The following is a 20,963-nucleotide window of genomic DNA, read 5'->3' on the forward strand; positions in this document are numbered from 1 at the left end:
TTTCTAGGCCCTTCTGGCTTTCAGGGTTTCCATTGAGAAATCTGATATTATTCTGATGGGATTGCCTTTGTAGGTTGTGAATTGTCTCTTTTGCTACTTTTAACACTCTCTCTTTGTTTTCCTTGTGAAGAGTTTTAACTATGATGTGTCTTGGAGAGTTTCTTCTTTGGTCCTGTCTGTTTGGTGTTCTGTGGGCTTCTTGTATCTGCATGGGACTCTCTTTTGAGAGATTTGGAAATTTTTCTTTAGTAATTTTGTTTAATATGTTCTTGATATCTCTGGCTTGGATGTTCTCTCCTCCTGGTATACCTATGATCCAGATGTTTGGTCATTATAGGGTGTTCCACAGTTTTCTCATATTCTGTTCACTTGATTTTATGAACTTAGCACATTTTTTTTTGCCCCCTGGTCTATTTCTTCTGTCTTATTGTCTAGGTAGAGGCTGTCTTTCACATGAGTACCTGTTGGTGAGGGGTTCTAGAGTGGTTTTTATAATTTCTATTTGAATTTTGTTTTCTGTTGTGTTATTTTGCATTGTGTCCATCTCTTCTTCGAGGTATGATTTCAATTGGAGTTCTGATTTTCTTGATGCTTCTTGGAGTTCATTCTTTTATGTGATCATCAAGCTTAATCAACCAGTTGTTGAGATCTTCCATTTCTTAACTTATCTTCAATTTATTCATATCACTTTGGAAGGTTCTAACACTTTATTCAGTGAAGTTAAGCCTACTGTCAAAAGCTGAATGCTCTAGGAGATGATTTGATACAATTTTGCTTTAAATTCAGAAATTTTTTTTTGAACAGGGTTTCATTGGTCATTGTGTTTTGATTTTAGGAATGAATTTCTATTGATTTCTCTGTGATTTCATTGGAGACTTCCATTATAGTACTAGGCATCCTTGTGGAGTTTTCTTTTGTTGGCTCTATCTCATTGATGTCTACCCATTTTAGAAAGACTCTTTATTTTACTGAGGAAGGAGAAACTTTTTGTCCTTTGGCCCATTCATCCTCTTATTCAGGTGAACAGGGATGTTGATACCCAGTGGCCAGTCAGGATACCAGAGAAAAAGGCTTGATTTCACACCTCACATAGTGACTAAGCCTCCCCAAGCAAGACACAATGGGACCTATCAGGACCAGGGGACTGGGAAGAGCAAGGGCACATGGATATGGCCTACTTGCTCTGTGCTGTGTCCTTTAGCACACAGACCAGCTCAGTGAAGCCAGATTGGGGAGGTGGGAGGAACCAGGAAACAGGTGTCTGACCTACTCACTCCAGACAACAGTGTATGCTCACACACTGTCTGTACAGGCAACCCAGACTGGGGAGGTGGGAGAAGCCCAGAAACAGGTGTCTGGCCTAATCTCTCCAGACTGCCTCACCAGCAAGCACACTGTTTACACAGGGAACTCCTAAAAATATTTTATATATTTATTAGTTTTGAGAGAGAGAGAGAGAGAGAATGAATGAATGAATGAATGAATATGGGTGTACCATGGCTTCTAGACCCTGCAAGTGAATGCCAGATGAATGTGCTGTCTTGTGCATCTTGATTACATGGTTACTGGGGAGTTGAACTTGGGTCCTTCGGCTTTGCAGGCAAGTGCCTTAACTACTAAGCAAGCTCTCCATTCTCTAGTTTTAGAAGTTTTAACTAGCACCATTTCTATCCAAACATTTTGATGCCTAGGTTATACTATTTAATACAAAATGAACTCTAATTCTTTCTATATTTTAAACTAAAATTGACAAACACTTTAAATCATTCTCACCTATTAACATTCTTATACAAAAAGTTAGTTTTAATCATTTTCTTTAGGAAATTTTCCACATGTAGACAATATAATTTTGTTTTCATATTGTCTGTAGTTTCTCAAGGTAATAGTTATTAAAATCATGATTCAAAAAAACCTCCTAGAGTCAAAATATAAACTTAAATTCTAACTTAACTAAGTTGAAATTTGCTATTCAAATGAAGAATAAAGTGATGATTACTTTTGAGGATGGATTGATCTTTTAATTTGTGCAATAATGTTAATAAATTGTTCTAAGTCTCCATCACCTCTTGCCTGCCTGCTCTAAAACAATAGCTTCTACATTGCTTTAACAGCTAATTGCTTTCTCCCACCTGAGATCATCCTCCACACACTATCCAGCTCAAATCCTTATGGTTGCCATAGGTGTGATGTGCTCCAGATATCCACACTTGCTTTTTCCTCTCTTTCCCATGCATGCCAGCCATATTGTCTTCACTGTCCTCTCTTGCATGAGGGTCATCTTATACATATTGTCTTCACTGTCCTCTCTTGCATGAGGGTCATCTTATACTGCTATTGGAAACACTCCAAGCCCTTTTTCCTCCCTTCCAGGCCGACTTCTTCTGATCCACTAGTGGCCTTCCTCACTCAGGTCTTTCCCTTCACTAAGCGCTACTTTCTCAGGCAGGCTCTCTGTGCTACCTGTCTGCACTCAGCTTTCCTTGTCATTCCTTATTAGGTACTCCTACTTTTTCCTTCACAACACCTATTATAGCTTGAAATGTTTATTTTTTTACCATATGATATTTTTTTCTCCTACTGGAATAGGATCTCCATAAGAGCTGATATTTTGTTCTATAACTTCTACATTATGATAAAGTGCCTACAACTTGACACTGTTTGAAAATGTTATTTCTACTTAATACTTTCACTAGCTCTAACATCCCACACATGTGTGCATGTGAATACCCCCTCCATACACACACATACACTATCCAACCTATGGTGAGTTTTTTTCCATACATGGCTGGCTATAGATTGGTTACCTTGTCCCATATACCTTATTTTATTAACCAAAGTCACGTGGTGGGACTTAGACTAAAAGTTAGAATATGGATTCCATTTCTCTGTAAAAGAATGTGAAAATTCCACATAGCACAAGGTATAATGAGTACAAGGGGGGCTGAGAAACCAAGAAAAATAATACAATATTCTATATTTACTTCATTTCAGTAAACATTTATTCTTAAATTAGCCTAAAAATAATGGGATTCTTTATGACATTTTATTATGACATTGTATGATTGTACTTTCTCCCCATCACCCTCTCTTGTTTCCCCTGCAGAACAGAGCTATACCTGCCAACTTTTGCTAGGCACTGGGAATGCAGAAACAAATGATCCCAGATTTATGCTTTTGAAATGGTTGTAGATCAGAACAAAGGTTCAGGATATTTAGTTACTCCAGAAGATTCAACATCCCTTTTCTAATCTTTACTTCTAACTCCTCTCATAAGACTTACATTTGCATTAAACTCCATGCTTAAATATTCAAGTTTTGCTTTATTGTGTTAGGGTCTTAAAATTTGACCAGAAGTCTTTAATTTCTTGATTTATTGTGGAAGTCTTATTTGGATAGGTTTTTATGTTTTTACAGAAACAAAAGTAGAAATGATATATCTGCATCATTAGTAAGATTAGTACAAGCACTCAATCTCCTATCTTTCTGTGCACTTTATGCTTTCCTCACTTTCTGGTCATAGTCTTACTATACACAGGGCATTAACCTTTAACATTTGTGTTTAACTGGGGAATGGGAACCCACACTAGGGAACATATACAAGGACACTTTATTCACTCAGGTAGGGACACTGAGCATCTTCCATGTACTCACTGATTCTGTTCATTCTTTTCTGTAGTGCTTTGGACTCTGGAGGATATGTAGTATTCCCTTTATAGCAAGGATGTGATCCAGTATCAGAGCCAATCTTATCTTTTCCATGAGCTTCCCTTTTCTTGCCACTGGAAGGTGCTTTCTTCTATTGTATGGCCCAAAGTGTAGCTCCCAGAAGGATAATGCTCAGGCAGCATGACATAGTGGAAGGTGCATAGTATTTAGGTTTAATCCCAGCTCCTCTACTTATTGTCACTTTGATCATGGGCAGGCTACGTAACCAGTTTTGTACCTCCATCTTATTTATAGTCTTGATATTTTTATATGACCCTTAGAATATAGGTATATGAGATAGGCATCCAAATCTATTTTCTGGGAATAAATCACAAAGAAATTTATTTTAAATTATTTCTTTGTTATCTATACAGTTTTACCATGTATTGAAGACCAAAGCTAATGAGATGGATATGCTTGTACATTTTAATATAAATAATTAAATCTTGGCTGAGTATTTGATACTGTTAGATGTAGTGTATCTCAAATGTTTTCCAGAATTGGTTAATATTTTGATTTTATAATTTTTCATTGCCGAGAATACCACTTTGTATAAATACATAGTATGAAATGGAAGGAGTATACTTAGGGTTATTTAAAAACTTATTGGAAATTCTATTCTAACTCCAAACCAAATTTTATTGAATGATATTTTTAAAATGAAAATCAATCCACCTACTGAAGTAGCAATTTTTAAAATCAAACATTCTAACTCAGTACAATACAAAAATATACTAATTTGATACTTATATGCTGATGAGTGACAACAGAAAATATTGTTGTTTGTTTTCTGTAATTAAACCACTATGTTTTCATATAAAGCAGAAAATTTTAGAGCAATAGTTATGAGGTGGCTTGCATGTGAACATATGTCCTCCATAGACTCAGATGTTTTATTAATGCTTGTAACTTGGGTCTCCAGCTGCCTGGCTGGAGGAGGTGTCGTTGGGGTGATCATGAGATGCAGCCTAAGAGTCTATTTTGGGGAAGATATGATTACAGCCTAAAGGTATGGAAAGCAGGGTGAGCTCTTGTGGGTGCGAACTTGCTGCTTTGGTGTTTGCTGGCTCTTTGATTGTTTCTCTCTGCTGGGATCTGTGCAAGGAAGCCAGCTTCTCCCACCATTAACAGAACTTCCTCTGGATCTTTCAACTTGAAATAAATCCCTTCCTGCCATAAATGTCTGGTTGATGTTCGTCCTAGCAAAGTGGAGCTGTCTATGTCAAGTAGAAACAATGTAATTCAGACATGCAATAACCTTGAATATGAGCTGAGATGCTTTGGGCAGTGTTTGTTACCGTTGTGTGAAGTGACAGCATGCACTGTGCAAAGTGCACACAGAACTGAGGCTGAGCTGGCATGGTGGTTCCTGCCTTTGAACCCAGCATTCAGGAGAAAGAAGCAGGAGGATTGCTGTGAGTTCAAGGCCAGCCTGGTACTACAAAGGTCCATGTCATTCTGGGCTAGAGTGAGACCCTACCTAAAAAAAAGTGGTTTTGGGCTAGAGAGATGGCTTAGCAGTTAAACTGCTTGGTTGCCTGCACAGCCTAATGGGTTGGGTTTGATACCCCAGTCCCTAGGTAACGCCAGATGCACACAGTGGCACATGCATCTGGAGTTCACTTGCAGCAACTGGAGGCCCTGGCATATGCATTCTTTTTGTTTCTCTTCTCTCTGTCTCTCTCTCTCTGAGTGAAAATAAATAAAGAAAATTAAAACAAAAAAGAATCAAGGCTGTAGTGAATTTATGTGATACAAACACAGGTGAGCCTTGCCTGAAGCACTTCATATTCACACTGGGTTTAATTCCGAAATAAGTTTTGGTTTTTGCATGTTTAGAAACCATTTACTTCTGCTCTTTTTCATCACTCCCATACTCAGTTATGCTATCATATGGGTCAACTGATCCATAGCTTAGGACACTGAGGTCTAGTATCTGTCTGCTGGGAATGGGTTTAACTACCTGATGCATAACAACCATGTTTGCATACTCACTTTTGTGGAGCAGAAGAAGGTTTGTATATGTGTGTGCATGTGTATAGGGGTAGGTGACTATATTTTGGAAAGATTCAGAGATCAAATGCCTTTTACATTTTCCTATTTCCTTTTGTCTCTCTCTTCTCCTTACTAGACTGTGGACTCCCTGAGGACAGATCATGGCTCATGACACCAAACATAAGCCATGATTCTAACCCTTGTGATATTATTAATATTCATTAAATAGTAGTTGAATGAATGAATATGGCAGCAAAGACAGCTTGGAGAAAAATTAGCATTTTTGGATTTTTATACATGTTGAAACTGAAGTGGGCTATCCTTGTCTCTTCTCTTTGATTTATATCTGTTTCCTCCACAGCACTATTCTATTGAGCTAACATTGGAATTATTGTTATTTCATACCATACTTATAAATTCCACATGATTTGTGTAAATGGGTTTAGGTTTTTAAATGAAACAGACATGGGTTTGAGTCCTAAATCCAAAATTTATTGATTCTATGGCCTTAGGCAAGGTACATAATTCCTTGTGGCCCAGAGCCTTATATGTGAAGGTGAATAATTGTTTGTCATCTGCCTAGCATGCAAAGACAGCTTGGAGGACATTTTGAGATCTGACTGCATTGATAATGGAAGCTGGCTACTTGTGGTGCAGGCTAGTCCATATATAATGGGTGATTTTTCCATCCTTATTTCTTCTCTCTCTCTTTCTCTGCATATTTATTTTTAGAGATAGGGTTTTATGTATCCCAGTTGACCTTAGACTTTCTAGTTAACTGAAGATGATCTTTAACTTCTTATCCTCATGCATCCACTTCTCAAGTGCTAGAATTATTGGCATACATGACCATGGCCAGTCATGTGGTGGTAGGGATCGAGCCCATGACTGCATGCATGCTATGCAAGCACTCTACCAACTGAGCTCCATCCTCAACCCCATTATCTGTGTTCTCTTTCTACTAGCCCCAATTTCTCCTTCATTCTCATACCAGAGACATGCATTTGTATCCTTGCTGTCTATTAGTAGCCACCAGGCTGCTGGGAGTTGATGGGGAATGGAATTGTGAACTCTCATAGTACACTCCATTTGTGAGTCTTATACCATATTGCTTTGGACATTGATAAAATCCTTAATAAGAATAACTATACTTGCCTCACTAAAGTAATACAAAGATAAATGTGAGTTTTCAGAAAAAACTCCCAAAATTCTACAGCCAAGAGTTGGAGAGTTAAAAGGCATGTAAAAAAACTAAGGACATAGCATCTATTCAAATTTATGAATTTTCATTGTCTCCCTCTCCATTTATTATAATAGATTCCAAGAGTGTGCTTACAACAGGGCTATTATCCCTAGTAGATTTAAAGACTATCTCACCAGTATTTTTTCTTGAAATAATTGAGTTTGCTGGAATAAACTATTCAAGTCAATATTTTTCATCTCCCTGTAATACAAATGTATTTGATTCCTATAAATCTGAGTGAGGTCAGTCAGGAAATTATACATATTTGTTTTCCAAAGGGTATATGAGCTATTAAGTCATGCTGCACTTATTATAGATCATGTTTGCTACTTGGCAAGATAATTTGAATGATTGAGAACACTGTTTTAGAACATGTAACATTGAGGAGGGAGAACTGAAACAAAGTGTTCCTTATAATAAATAATTTAAGTAAATATTCTGTTGTGATTCAAGCATCCACTTACATAGTAAATAGATCAATAGTATATCATTCTATGTTATGCATACTGTTACTTCTTGTGCCTTATATATCTTTTCATAAAAGGATATATTTAGCTCACTTAGACTTTTCATTTGGACCTCATGTAATTTGTGTATTTTTTCCTGTTTACCTTTCAGCTTTGAATATGTTGATATTTTCTTGGTTTTGTGCCATTTTAATTATGTTGGCTATTGCTGGTGTGGATACAGTAGCAAAGAGCACACCAGTGACCAGATTTACGAAGAAATCTGAGGGAAAAGAGATGCTGAAGTCCCTGCAGTCCTCCAGTGGCGCCCCTCAGGAAGAAGAGGAGCACTCTCTTCCAGAAATGGATTTGCTTGCTAAACCCACTGCGGACCCCTCTGCCCTTGATGCTGCCTTTGACACCACCACTCTCTTTCCCTTTGAAAACTTCTCTCTTGACACAGCTGATTTCTTTTGGAATTGCTGCCACTGTTGTTCACCTATTGCTGGGCAGAAAGGAGAACCTGGAAAGATTGGAAAACCAGGTATTTGAAAATCTATTGGGTGGGAAGATGGCTCAGTAGGTAGAGTGCCTGCCAAGTAAGCATAGAACCTGAGTTTTAATCCCTACAGCCCATGTGAATTGCAGAGTGTGGTGGTGTCCTCCCCTCCTATAATCTCAGCACCAGAGAGGTAGAGACAAGGAGTCCCTGTGGCTGATTTAGAGAGCTTTAGGCTCAGCAAAAACCCCTGCCTTCAAAGAATAGGTCATGCTAGAGTAGACACATGATATGGATCTCTGGCCACACACACCTACACCTACACCACACACATATGAACATTCTTGCATACCACACATGTGTGTGCGCGCACACACACACACACACACACGCAGCATAAAAGAGACAGAGAATATATGAAGCTGTATCTCTTACCTGGACATCCTTAGAGAGTAGGATTGGGGTGTGACATTGTTCCAAGAATGCCATGAAATAAATGCTTATGGGCTTAGATATAATGTGACAAATCCTAATGGTAGCCATAAACCATAAACCACCTGTGTAGTTCCTGATAAGTATTAAACTTAATGTGGAAATGCAGTTCAGTGATCATGGCCACATGTGGTGAGTGGCAACTGTATTAGGCAACACAGGTGCTACAGAACACATCTATTTTATAGAAAGACCTACTGGACAATGTTGTTAAAACCAAGTGAGAAACTACCAACCCAAGCCCTGGTACTGAGGTTTTCCAAGTGGCATGGTAGAATGTTTTCATTAATGGTTGATTTACCAAAGGTAAATGAAAATTCCACTGGCTGGCAAGCACATGTGCTGACTGACTGATGCATTTTTGGAGTGCTGTCTGAAGTTAGAAGTGGAATGCTTGTGAGGTGGAGAATGGAGCTCAGGATTCAGTTTGCTCCTCATTGAAATTCTGAAGCAACACTGTATCCTTGCCTAGAAATTTTCTCCATTGAACACTGGGTTTATATGTTTCAAAGTTTCAGGTATCTTTAATGTACACATAATGAATATGCTCTGTTTTGTGGTGATGCATTTTGACTTTTATATGCCATACAGTGGAGAGAATTTAAAGTAAAATTAAGATTAGAATGTAAATACCAAACTAAAAAAAGAAACCATGTGTTATCTATGTCATACCTGAAGAAATTAGTTATAAAACCAGTAATGATGCATCTTCACTGAGCTTTTCGTTTTCTTCTCATGGTATGAATCTTTTCTGCAATGTGCTCAGTGTTTATTCAGAACTGGATTAGGAATGAAGAGGATGGGCAGTGGCCTAGGACACCAAGATGTTCACGGAAATGTGATGACACTGTGAAAGTCATATTTATCAGAACTTCTGTTGGTGTCCTACTTGGCTGTCAAGTTGCTTGGGAGTGGAAAGCCCAAAAGACAACCAAGAAACAGTTGGCTGCCACACTGACTTGTCTTCTGATGCGGTGAGGTCTGGAAAATGAGGTGGTGGTTTGTCCTGGGCTGTTCTTGGATTGCAGCCTCTCCTCTAATCTCTGTGAAAAATATTTTGAAGGTGTGACAAGTTAGTAGCTTGTCTGGGGAGCTCATATGTCTGTTTGACTGGTTCTACCATACACGCTGTATAGAACTCAGAATATTTTATTTATTTATTTATTTATTTATTTATTTATTTATTTATTTATTATACTGAGTATTGAACATAAGTCTTTGTGCATGTTAGGCAAGCACTTTACCACTGAACTACATCCTCAGCTTTAATTTTTACTTTTAATTTTGACATTAGGTCTCACTAAGTTGCCCAGGCTGGCCTCAAACTTGCCATCCCCTTACCTCAGCCTCCCAAATGAGATGGCAGTATTGGACCACCACATTTGGTTCAAGCTTAGAACATTGAGTCTGTTGTAATCCCATCCTAAGGACACTTTGTTATCTTCTTTAAGGCTCAGTTTCTAAGACACAAAAACAGGATAAGCATGAATCTGACCTCATGGAATCATCAAGATGAGTAGATAAAAAGATGCCTGGAATGGAACAAATGCTCAGTAAACCATTTTTGTTATTTAGTTAGTTTGAAAGGAGTGTTGTTTTGTCTTGTGGAATAGTATGAGTCTAACATGACAGGATCTTGTTTTAAACAAACATAAAAGAGAAAAAGAAACTTACTGAAATCTAATTATTATAATTTTTCTTATTTAATTATCACACCTTGGTCACATGACATGCACAACTACTGCATACACCATAGATTGCATTATCTACTCTTAAAAGTCACTAGTCTAGTTCAATAGAATTTCTGGATTAATATGTTTTGAAAATATTCAGATATGTTTAATAGTCAGCAAAGACAAAATTCCATTTAAATTTTTATTTCCTTATGCTGGGGCAATAGCTGAGCAGTTAAAGACACTAGCTTCAAGACTGCTGGCCTGAGTTTGATCCTCTGCAGTCCTTACTTAAAAACCTGATGCAAAGTGGTGTGTGCATTTGTAATTCCAACATTCCTATTGCCATGGGAGGCACAGCCAGGAGTAAGTGGAAGCTCATGGATCACTAGACTGGTGCATGCAGTAGCAAAACACTCAGAGAAACTCTACCTCAAAATGAAGTGGAAGCAGACCACCCTAAGGTCATCCTTTGATCTCACATGCATGTAGTGGAATATTTGTGTCCACGTTCACACATATCATGCACATACACACACAAAAATGTTGTCACCTCCTTCTCTCTAGTTCAGTTAATAATTACCACATGTCAAGAGTAGTGGGGAATTTTATGTCATTACTAATCTTTATAAAAATGTTTAAACAGCCGGGCGGGGTGGCATATGCCTTTAATCCCAGCACTTGGAAGGCAGAGGTAGGAGGATTGCCATGAGTTCGAGGCCACCGTGAGACTACATAGTGAATTCCAGGTTAGCCTGGGCTAAAGCAAAACCCTATCTTGGAAAAAAAAAGAAATTAAAAATAGTTAAACATTTTAACATAATACCTGGAGCTTTGTTCACATCTCTGGGAGTGTTTGGTAAAATGAAGAGGTTGCAGGACCTGCCATGCAGATTCAGAACCAATTTGCTCACCTTGCAAACTCAGCCTTTCCCCTTGTGTTCATTGTTACAGTATTTTTTTTTTTTTTTTTTTTTGAGGTAGGGTCTCACTCTAGCCCAGGCTGACCTGGAATTCACTATGTAGTCTCAGGGTGGCCTTTAACTCACGGCGATCCTCCTACCTCTGCCTCCCAAGTGCTGGGATTAAAGGCGTGCGCCACCACGCCTGGCTCTTTGTTACAGTATTTATAGACACTGAGCTATATGTACATCTCATGTAGCTATAAGGACCAGTCTTTCTTCTGGTATGCCTTATGTACAGTGGCTGGGTGCTGCTGTGCCAAACTGGGCATGAGGCTTTATTATTCTTTGCAATGTCTAACCACATTGAGTCTGTGGGGAAGAGGAGACATTACACAGCCAATGGTGACTGCTTAACCTCCTCTTTCTCCACCCAATCCTTTCTCCTTCAGACAGAGGAGCTTAGCACCCCCTTTGTTGTCTTGAGCCTGCCATTATCCTTACTCTCCACTGCAAGCAGCTTATTCACGTTTTCTTTCAAGAACAACAACAACAACAAAAAGCACTACAGGGCTGGAGAGATCGCTTAGTGGTAAAGGTGCTTGCCTGCAAAGCCAAAGGACCCAGGTTCAACTCCCAGTACTCATGTAAGCCAGATGCACAAGGGGGCACATGCATCTAGAATTTGTTTGCAGTGGCTAGAGTCTCTGGGGTACCCATATTCTGTCGATATCCTCTATCTCTCTCTCTCTGTTTGCAAATAAATAAAATAAAAACTACAATATTCTTTCCAAGAGAAATTCCCTCCAGTATAATTTTCACCATTTAGTTAGCCTTAATTATAATAATTAAGATGAAATATTATAATTTCATTAAGTGTGCTTATCAATATAGTTAACATTCAAAGAAACTAGCCTTGAATTATTCCAAGTCAGAAGCATTTCCTATGCTTCAAACAGGACTGAGGTTTCAGGAAGAATAATTATGGACTTAGGGTCCCTGTGTAGTCCAGGTAACTAGAATGGCCCCAGATTGTCTGGATGAACAAGAATATTCAATGAGGTTAGAGATCTGCCTTCCCACATCCTTGATCACTACTTATCACTGTTGCATTTTCTTCTTGCTTGAAAACAACATGTTAAGGGAAAATGGTCCAGTCAGTAAAGTGCTTACCTCATAGGCATAAGAATGGGAGGCCAAATCCCCAGCACTTAGGTCAATACCAGTTTGGAGTAGTGGCTGCCTGTAATCCCAGAACACAGGAGACAACATGGACAGGGACTCCCAAGGATGAGCTGGGTAGCTAGACTAGCTGAATCCCCCAAATTCTTGGCTCAAGGAAGAGACCCTGCTTTAGTAAAAGAGAGAGGAGAGTGACTAAGGAAGACACTGTACATCAGCCTCTGGTATCCACACACAGATACACATGTATGCACACCTGCATGCATAATACACACTCCCTCCAATTAAAAAAAAGAAACCTTACTCTTGCTTTTTTCTTTTTCTATATTTTTAAATATTTTATTTACTTATTTATTAGAGAGAGAGAGAGTGAGCATGGGTACACCAGTGTCACCTGCCACTGTAAATGAACTCCAGATGTATGTACCACTTTGTGCATATGGCTTACATGGGAAGTGGGGAGTTGAACCCAAGCCAGCAAGTGCTGCAAGCAAGTGTCTTTAACCAGTGAACCATCTCTCCAGCCTGATTCTCTGTTTTTTTTGTTTTTTAACTGCCTGATGTTTTTTGGCTTCAGGATAGCCTAGTCCATTCATTGAGTCTTTGCTTAATGACATTCTCTTAGAGAATTCTCTTCTCATCCTGTACATATGTAGATTGCTTTTTCAGGCCACATCTTATCATAGAACCTTCCTGTTTTCCTTTATAACATTAACCTACAACATGGTAATGTCTATTTATTTGTGTGGTGATTTGCTAAATATTTATCTCGCTTAGATTCTCAACTCTGGGAGAGTTCTAACTGTGCTAATGGCCACATACCTAACACCTAGCAGAATGCTTAGTATGTGGAAAACCCAAGAAATAGTTCCAGTATCAATGGGTAGAAGGATGAATGGTAAATCTAAAAGTGTTTGGTATTGTGTTCTTACTTCCAATTTGAGAGTATAGTCCATATGAGCCTAAGTGTCAGATAATTATTCTGTTTTTGTCATTTGATATAGTACTGCTTCCCTGAATAATTTGATCACTGCTATGAATATAGTGACAAATATTAATGTGCTCAAGTTATCTATTCAGGTAGTACAAAATTGCAAATCAGACAAAAATATTGCCCTTAGAACTTTGCAATCATTTATTCTCATCAGAGATTTTATCATTGGGATATTGACAGTTTGGGGCTTCAATAAAATAACTGTTTTCTTCCCTAAACTAATTAATTTCAAAAGATTGTTTTATAACTTGTTACCTTTAAAACCCCATTTCCAGGTCCTAAAGGAGAGGTTGGGGATATTGGTAATCCAGGGAAACCAGGAATCACTGGACCCCAAGGCCCAAAAGGCCAAAAAGGAGAGAAGGGTAGGTAACTATTCCATTTTAGCTCAAAACTCAAGAAGCATTCTGCAAGCTGTCAAGCAAATGCTAGATTCTTAAAGGTGCATCAAGTTTTAAAATATTTCAATATTTGGTAAAACATATTATCAGTTAATCAGACATAAAAATAAAAAAATTAACATTATACAGAGCAACTTGAGAAATTTTAAAGGTATTTGTGAACATCACACACACAGAAAGGGAGAGCTAGAGAGGGGACTCTACTCAGTTTTACCAACTTATTGTCCATCTAGCTTACCCAGTGACTAGAAGCCATGAAATACAGTCTCTGGGGAAGGGTTCTTTCTTACATACTGTGTATGGTATCTCTCTCTTTCTTCCTTTTTCTCTGCACTGGGGGTTGAACACAGGGCCTGGTGCATGCTAGGTAATTACTCCATCTTTGGAGCCGGGCGTGGTGGTGCACCCCTTTAATCCCAGCACTCAGGAGGCAGAGGTAGGAGGATCGCCATGAGTTCAAGGCCACCCTGAGACTGCATAGTGAATTCCAGGTCAGCCTGGGCTAGAGTGAGACCCTACCTCGGAATATATATATATATATATATATGTCTTTCAACAGTGTCTTTGGACAGTTATTTTATGTGATCTGAAATTGAGAGGAAATGACTAGATATTTTTTTATACCTTGTTTACTATCAAAGATTTGTGGATTCATTAATTTTTCTTTGGCTTAGGAATTTTATAGTTATTTAGGTATATCACTAAAGAAGGCTTTCTGCCCCAGGAAATCCCTGGTTCTGCAAGTATTTTAAGATACTAAAGAAAGATTACAGATTCACTGGAACATTTAGAATTCTTCAGTGAATACTGGCTTTCTGTAGAAACAGCTTCTATCCATCAAGCTCAGAGTTTTAGTCTCAGTGTCACATGACAAAAGATCTAATATCATCTATACATCACCTTCCACATGACTCAGGAAATACCTTATCCATTTCTGCTAGAACATTCAGTGAAGTAATTACTCAAAAAATATGCTAAGGTAAAAGAGAATTACTTCACACTTGTCCACTGTGTGATTTTCATTCCTGGAAACATTTAATCCTTTTGTGGTTGAATTATATTAGCAGAAAGCCCAGTGAAATAAAGATGACTGATGAACATCCCCAGTGATTTACACATGTTGGAAGCTAGAATTCTAGAAGTAGGAGAAAATATAGGGAGCTGTCATAAGACAAAGTTCTTAAGAAGATGCTTTGATGAAGGATCAAACGTAGACTTTCATTCAGCCAGTCTATAATGTGACAACTTGATTTCCCTTTTACTTCGACTTAGCTTGCACTCTTGGTTAAAATTAAAAGGTGTGTTTTTTTTTTTTCTCAAGGAATATGACCAATTTGCAGTATGTTCATATGTTAAAGTTCTCAGTTTCAAAAACAAGCCAAAACCCAACTTGAATGACTACATTCTTGTCAGTCACTACCTGAGTGAATTAGTTCAGTGTAAGCAATTAAACTTCTTAAGTAATCTTGATAATATCAGGGAGGTCAGGGTTTGCTCACTGCCAGGGAGAGAGAAGAAGATTGGTATTTGACTTCTGTTCAAGGTTGAGACCTATCAGTTTGCACTCATATATTTTCTTGATGGCCTACAGGTTAATTTCCAAATTTGGTCTTTTAAAAAATATTTTAGGGTTGGGGAGATGGCATAGCCATTAAGGTACTTGCTTTCAAAGCCAAAGGGCTTGGGTTTGATTCTCCAGGACCCACATAAGCCAGATGCATAACATGGAACATGTGTCTGGAGTTCATTTGCAGTGGCTGGAGGTCCTGGCTCGCCCATTCTCTCTTTGTCTCTAAAATAAATAAATACAAATATTTAAATAAATATTTTACTTATTTATTTACTGAAAGAGAGAGACAGAGAGAGAGGGAAAGAGGGAGAGAGAGAGAGAGAGAGAGAGAGAGAGAGAGAGAGAGAGAGAGAGAGAGGGAAAACACCAAGGCCTCTAACCTTGCAAACAGATTCCACACACACACATGCTCTACCATGTGCATTTGGCTTATGTGGGTTCTGAGGAATCAGACCTGGGTCCTTAGGCTTTGCAGGCAAATGCCTTAACTGCTAAGCCATCTCTCCAGATCAAATTTGGTCTTTAATATGGAATGATACTAGAGGACCTAGTTCCTGATAAAACTTCTGTATTACCTATGTTATAATTTTTCTAGGTTGTCTTGTGAGATTAAAGGGTGTCTATTCTTATAACCTTTAATTTGATTTAGGTTTTCATTTTTCCCTTACAAAGGTACAACAAAAATGTTAGGAATATCATAGATTATGCAGTTGGCAAACTGATGCCAAACAAGGCTATATGCAGTCAGGTTTTATAAATATTTAAAGTGTTTCCACAACCCTGACTCTTTTGTGTTGAAAATAATAACAAAAAAAATATTTGTTCTACCCTTCTTGAAGGGGACGTGCTATACACTTCTGTAAATTAAAATTGTTTTAACTGATAAAATGTACTTATATGAGGCCTCTTGTTATATGATAACACTATTGTAAAATGAAAATTACATTAAATAAAAAGGAGTGAGGAAGCTTAAAAATATTAAAGATTTAGGCTGAGTATGGTAGCACATGCCATTATTCCTAGCACTTGGGCACATGGTAGGCAGAGGTAGGAGGATTGCCATGAATTCAAGGCCAACCTGAGACTACATAGTGAATTCCAGGTCAGCCTGGGCTAGAGCAAAACCTTATCTTTAAAAACAAACAAAACAAGAAAAACCCCCAAACAAACAAAAAAAGTATAAGATTTTATCCAGGCATGATGGCACACACCATTACTCCTAGCACTTGAGAGACTGAAGTAGGAGAATGGCTGTGAGTTTGAGTCCAGCCTGAGACAACATAGTGAATACCAGGTCTACCTGGGCTTGAGCAAGACTCTGCCTCAAAAAAAATTAAGAATTTGGAAAAACATCTAGTACAAGTTATCAATACAAATTATCTATTATTGTTATTATTTATAATTAAAATACATTTATAAGAGGACGAGCTTTGAGTCAGGCCCAATATAAGAATCGATGATAACTTGGCAAATTTCTGAAAACCTAATTCATTTAATGTTTTTTTCAAGTATGTTTTTCACAGTTCTATAATTTGCCTTAATAGTATAACATTATTTCAACATGTAATTAAAATTGACATTCTTTGATACATTATGGTAAAGTCAATTTTTCATACCTGACTAGCTTTCTGCAACTAGTTGTAGCCAATTGCAGAATGTTGTGTTCCTTGTTCATCATATATGATGAGTAACATTATTTCTCAAACATACAGAAGACATTTAAACGGCCCTTCAAAGTTAATTCATAATACACCATGCAAAGCCTAAGCACATACATATACAATATAAGCAGAGTGTTATGAGCTTCACAAGAGGTTTGAAGAGTCACGGGAACACCAAGAGCAAGATGAGTTCTACTTGAATGGATTTGCATTGCTTCCCAATCACCTTTAAGTGCTTTATCGTTCATCAGAATTAAAGACGCCTAATCATCTTCTATAGCTTCTTTCCACACTATTTTCCTTTTTTTGTTTTAACACTGGGATGTGACATGATTGTAAGATGGGTGTTAGATTTATCCTATCTGACATAGATGAATACAGTTAATCCTGGCATCATTTTAGGACTAAAGGGCGAACGTGGAGACCAAGGGACAAGTGGGCTTCCGGGATATCCAGGGAAGCCTGGAGAACAAGGTAAAGTACAAAATGTATTTGCTGTGCACAGTTGCCAGCACAGAGAAGCCATTTCTTATCTTCCTGTTTGTACCTTAAGCTGTCAGAGTGGAAAGACAGTAACATAATCTACCATTATTCTCCTTATAATTCCTTGTTCTGATTGGACAAGGTGAGTCTAGGAATTTAAAGACTAGATAAAAATGTCTGAGTTGTTCTCCTTTATTTATCTGTCAATAGAAAAACAAATCTTTCTGGATTTCAGTTTTCATTGCTGTAAGACTCTAGGTTTGGATAAACACTGTAGAGACTGAAGAGAATACTGAGGTTGGGCCAAATGTAATGTAATAATATAATAATAATAATAATAATATAATATAATATAATAATATAATAATAATGTAATGTAATAAGAATAGGTAACTAAAGTTCTAATATTCTTTCTGGTCTTCAAAGTATACAACAAACCCCTATAGTTTCTGAGCAACCTTAGCTTTTCCCCTTCCGAGAGCTTGCCATGTTAATTAGCAATCATTGTATTTAATGGTCCCTAGGATACAGCTTTTATTTGAGACCATAAACAGAACAGGTTTTCCCCATTATCTCTAACTTCCTTCCTTCCTTCCTTCCTTCCTTCCTTCCTTCCTTCCTTCCTTCCTTCCTTCCTTCCTTCCTTTCTTCCTTCCTTCCTTCTTTCCTTCTTTCCTTCCTCTATACCTCCCTCCCTCCCTTTCTTCCTTCCTCTTCTTCTTCTTCTTCCTCTTTCTCCTTCCTTCCTTCCTTCCTTCCTTCCTTCCTTCCTTCCTTCCTTCCTTCCTTCCTTCCTTCTTTCTTTCCTTCCTCTCTTCCTCCCTTTCTTCCTTCCTCTTCTTCTTCCTCTTTCTCTTTCTCCTTCCTTCTTTCCTTCCTTCTGTCCTTCCTTCCTTCCTTCCTTCCTTCCTTCCTTCCTTCCTTCCTTCCTTCCTTCCTTCCTTCCTTCCTTCCTTTCTTTCTTTCTTTCTTTCTTTCTTTCTTTCTTTCTTTCTTTCTTTCTTTCTTTCTTTCTTTCTTTCTTTCTTTTTCTTTCCTTCTTTCTTGATCTGTGGTAATAGAATATTGTCTACAGCATATATTATCTTTAACGACTATTTTAATCTTCCATTTCAGGTGGACTTGGTCTTAAGGGGGATAAAGGAAGCATTGGCCTAGGAGGCACGAAGGGACAAAAAGGATCCAAGGGAGACCCATGCTGGAATGGCACGAAAGGAGACAAAGGAGATTCAGGGGCTGCGGGCTCCCCAGGCTCAAACGGAGGGCTTGGAGTCAAGGGAGAGAAAGGGGATCCTGGAGAGAAAGGTTACTACGGAGATACTGGGGCGAAGGGAGGAAAAGGGCAAAAAGGTGAGGAGGGGATGAAGGGAGAAAAAGGTAGTAGAGGAGACCCTGGGGTAGAAGGCAAAGGAGGACAAGATGGGCTACAGGGACCCAGAGGCGATTCTGGAATTAAAGGAGAAAAAGGAGAGACAGGTCCTCCTGGGCTCATGGGTCCTGCTGGGCCGAAGGGTGAGCTTGGGAGCAAAGGGGTCCGTGGACCCATTGGCAAGAAGGGCTCTCGGGGCTTCAAGGGTTCTAAGGGTGAGGTGACCAGAGTACCACAATCTGCATTTAGTGCTCTTTTGTCCAAGCCTTTCCCTCCTCCCAACACCCCCATCAAATTTGACAAAGTTCTCTATAATGACCAAGGGGATTATAGCCCTGTTACGGGGAAATTTAACTGCAGTATTCCGGGGACATATGTTTTTTCCTACCATGTCACTGTTCGGGGCCGACCTGCTAGGATCAGTTTGGTGGCCTGCAACAAAAAGCAGATCAAATCCAGAGAGACTCTCTATGGCCAGGAGATAGACCAGGCCTCACTCCTCCTCGTCCTGAAATTAAAGGCAGGTGACCAAGTGTGGCTGGAAGTGTCCAAAGACTGGAATGGGGTGTATGTCAGCCCAGAGGATGACAGCATGTTTACCGGGTTTCTTCTGCACGCAGAGGAAACTCTTGGAATATCACCATAAATTTGGGTCATAAATAAAAAAAATCCATTTAAAATTATCATGGCATTATTGATGCCCACTTCAGGAATTACCATTTGTATGCAAACATATGAATGAGCTTTATACTTAATAAATATATCCTTCCAAATATCTTCTATATCTCATATAATGGTGTGTTACTCTTTTCTGCAAGAATGTGAGGCCAACAGCTGATATTGTGCGACAGGTCTTTCTTAAAGTCCTTATTCTCTTGGAACAATTTCTCTTCAAAAAAATGAAGCTGTTGTCATGTTAAGGGGAAAAAAAAAAAAAAACCAGGGAGTGAGGCAAACACTAGGTAAAAATGTCCCTAAAAGACACCCACATGTAAGGGTTAGCACATAGACCTGCATTATGCAGACCACAGTACTGAATGAAGTATAAAGGGAAAGTGGATGAAGATGTTGCCTAGTCATAGCAGAGAAAAAGCCTTTTATCACCTTATTGTGCTTTGAAGAACTGAATGCTTTCCAAAGATTCAAGAGTCAATGAAATCATTCTTGATCTTAATAGCATCCCCTTCTTCATGGTGGAGATATATATATATATATATATATATATATATATATATATATATATATATATATATATATATATTCCAGACAAAGCATTTGGTACCATGATCACAGACCTTATGTAAAGTCAAACCAATAAGGGTACAACTATTCCCCTGTGTGTTTTATAGTATGTAGCCGTCTTACACACATTTGTGGCAGACATTTTATAGGAAGTCTGAAGTTAGAGTCGGGGTGAATGTTCAGGATTAATGGTAGTTATGAACATTTTACAAGTCACTTCTGGAAACTGCTTTGGAAGGTGGGTTCTAGGTTTTCACTATATTATCAGGGCGGAGAAGTAGCACAACAGAGTGTTCCCTTCTCTCATTATCTTATGTATGCTATCTTAGAAAAGATATGTAGGAGTAGGGTTAGATTCAAATCCTCTAGATGGGCAATATCCACATAATATCAATGTCACTTATTTGGCTCCTTCAATAGTGTAAAAAAATAGATTCGACTGGGTGTGGTCCACGTCTATTATCTCAACACTGAGGAGGCTGAGACAGGAGGATTGTGAATTCAAGATCAGTCTGCTCTATATACTCTATTAAAACTAAATCCTTATGGTGAGCAGAGAGGCCTCAGATCACACTCTCCTCTTCTCCCATCTTCATTTTCACTTTGAACACTGCCCTTGACCCTGATGCTTCAAGTCACCAAACACCTTTCCCCTCAGGGGGTTGCATGTGTCATTTTGTATAGACAGCTTTGTCCTCAGTTAGCTGCACTGTAGCTGCTCCTTCTTCTTGCCCCCATCTTTATTTCAGGGGTTCTTCTTGGACTATATGATGTTTAGTTGCAGTTGTCACATCATGACTCACTTCTGTTTTTCTTTCCTCCATAGCAGTCATCACTTCCTCATCACTCCCTCCTACACGTCACTGGTCTTGTATATTTTCTATTCTCCCCAGAAAGTCAGTTTTGTGAAGCCAAGATTTTTTGTTTATTGCTTTATCTCCAGTGCCAGTATATTAAATGTATGCTCCTTGAAGATTGACAACACACACTAATGTGGTTGTAGATGTCGCCACTAGGTGGTGCTCATAGATTACATTTGCTTGGGTTCCCTGTTTGTAACACCTAGACAAACCTCCCACTCCCTAAACCTGAATCTATTTCAAAAC

At 38.5% G+C, this 20,963-nt stretch overlaps 1 protein-coding gene across 1 annotated transcript in view; it reads left to right on the forward strand.

The window, feature by feature from the left end:
* Positions 1 to 19,261, forward strand: part of Otol1 (otolin 1) — a 119,109-nt gene extending 99,848 nt beyond the window's left edge. Inside the window, exons 2-5 of the mRNA XM_004652375.2 lie at positions 7,562 to 7,933; positions 13,407 to 13,496; positions 17,166 to 17,237; positions 18,363 to 19,261. Of these exons, the coding sequence (XP_004652432.1) occupies positions 7,570 to 7,933; positions 13,407 to 13,496; positions 17,166 to 17,237; positions 18,363 to 19,261 (1,425 nt within the window). The 5' untranslated portion in view covers positions 7,562 to 7,569. The remainder of the gene's footprint in view (positions 1 to 7,561; positions 7,934 to 13,406; positions 13,497 to 17,165; positions 17,238 to 18,362) is intronic.
* Positions 19,262 to 20,963: the final 1,702 nt, after the last annotated feature.

Source organism: Jaculus jaculus, chromosome 11, assembly GCF_020740685.1.
Source record: "Jaculus jaculus isolate mJacJac1 chromosome 11, mJacJac1.mat.Y.cur, whole genome shotgun sequence".
NCBI classification, from domain to species: Eukaryota; Metazoa; Chordata; class Mammalia; order Rodentia; family Dipodidae; genus Jaculus; species Jaculus jaculus.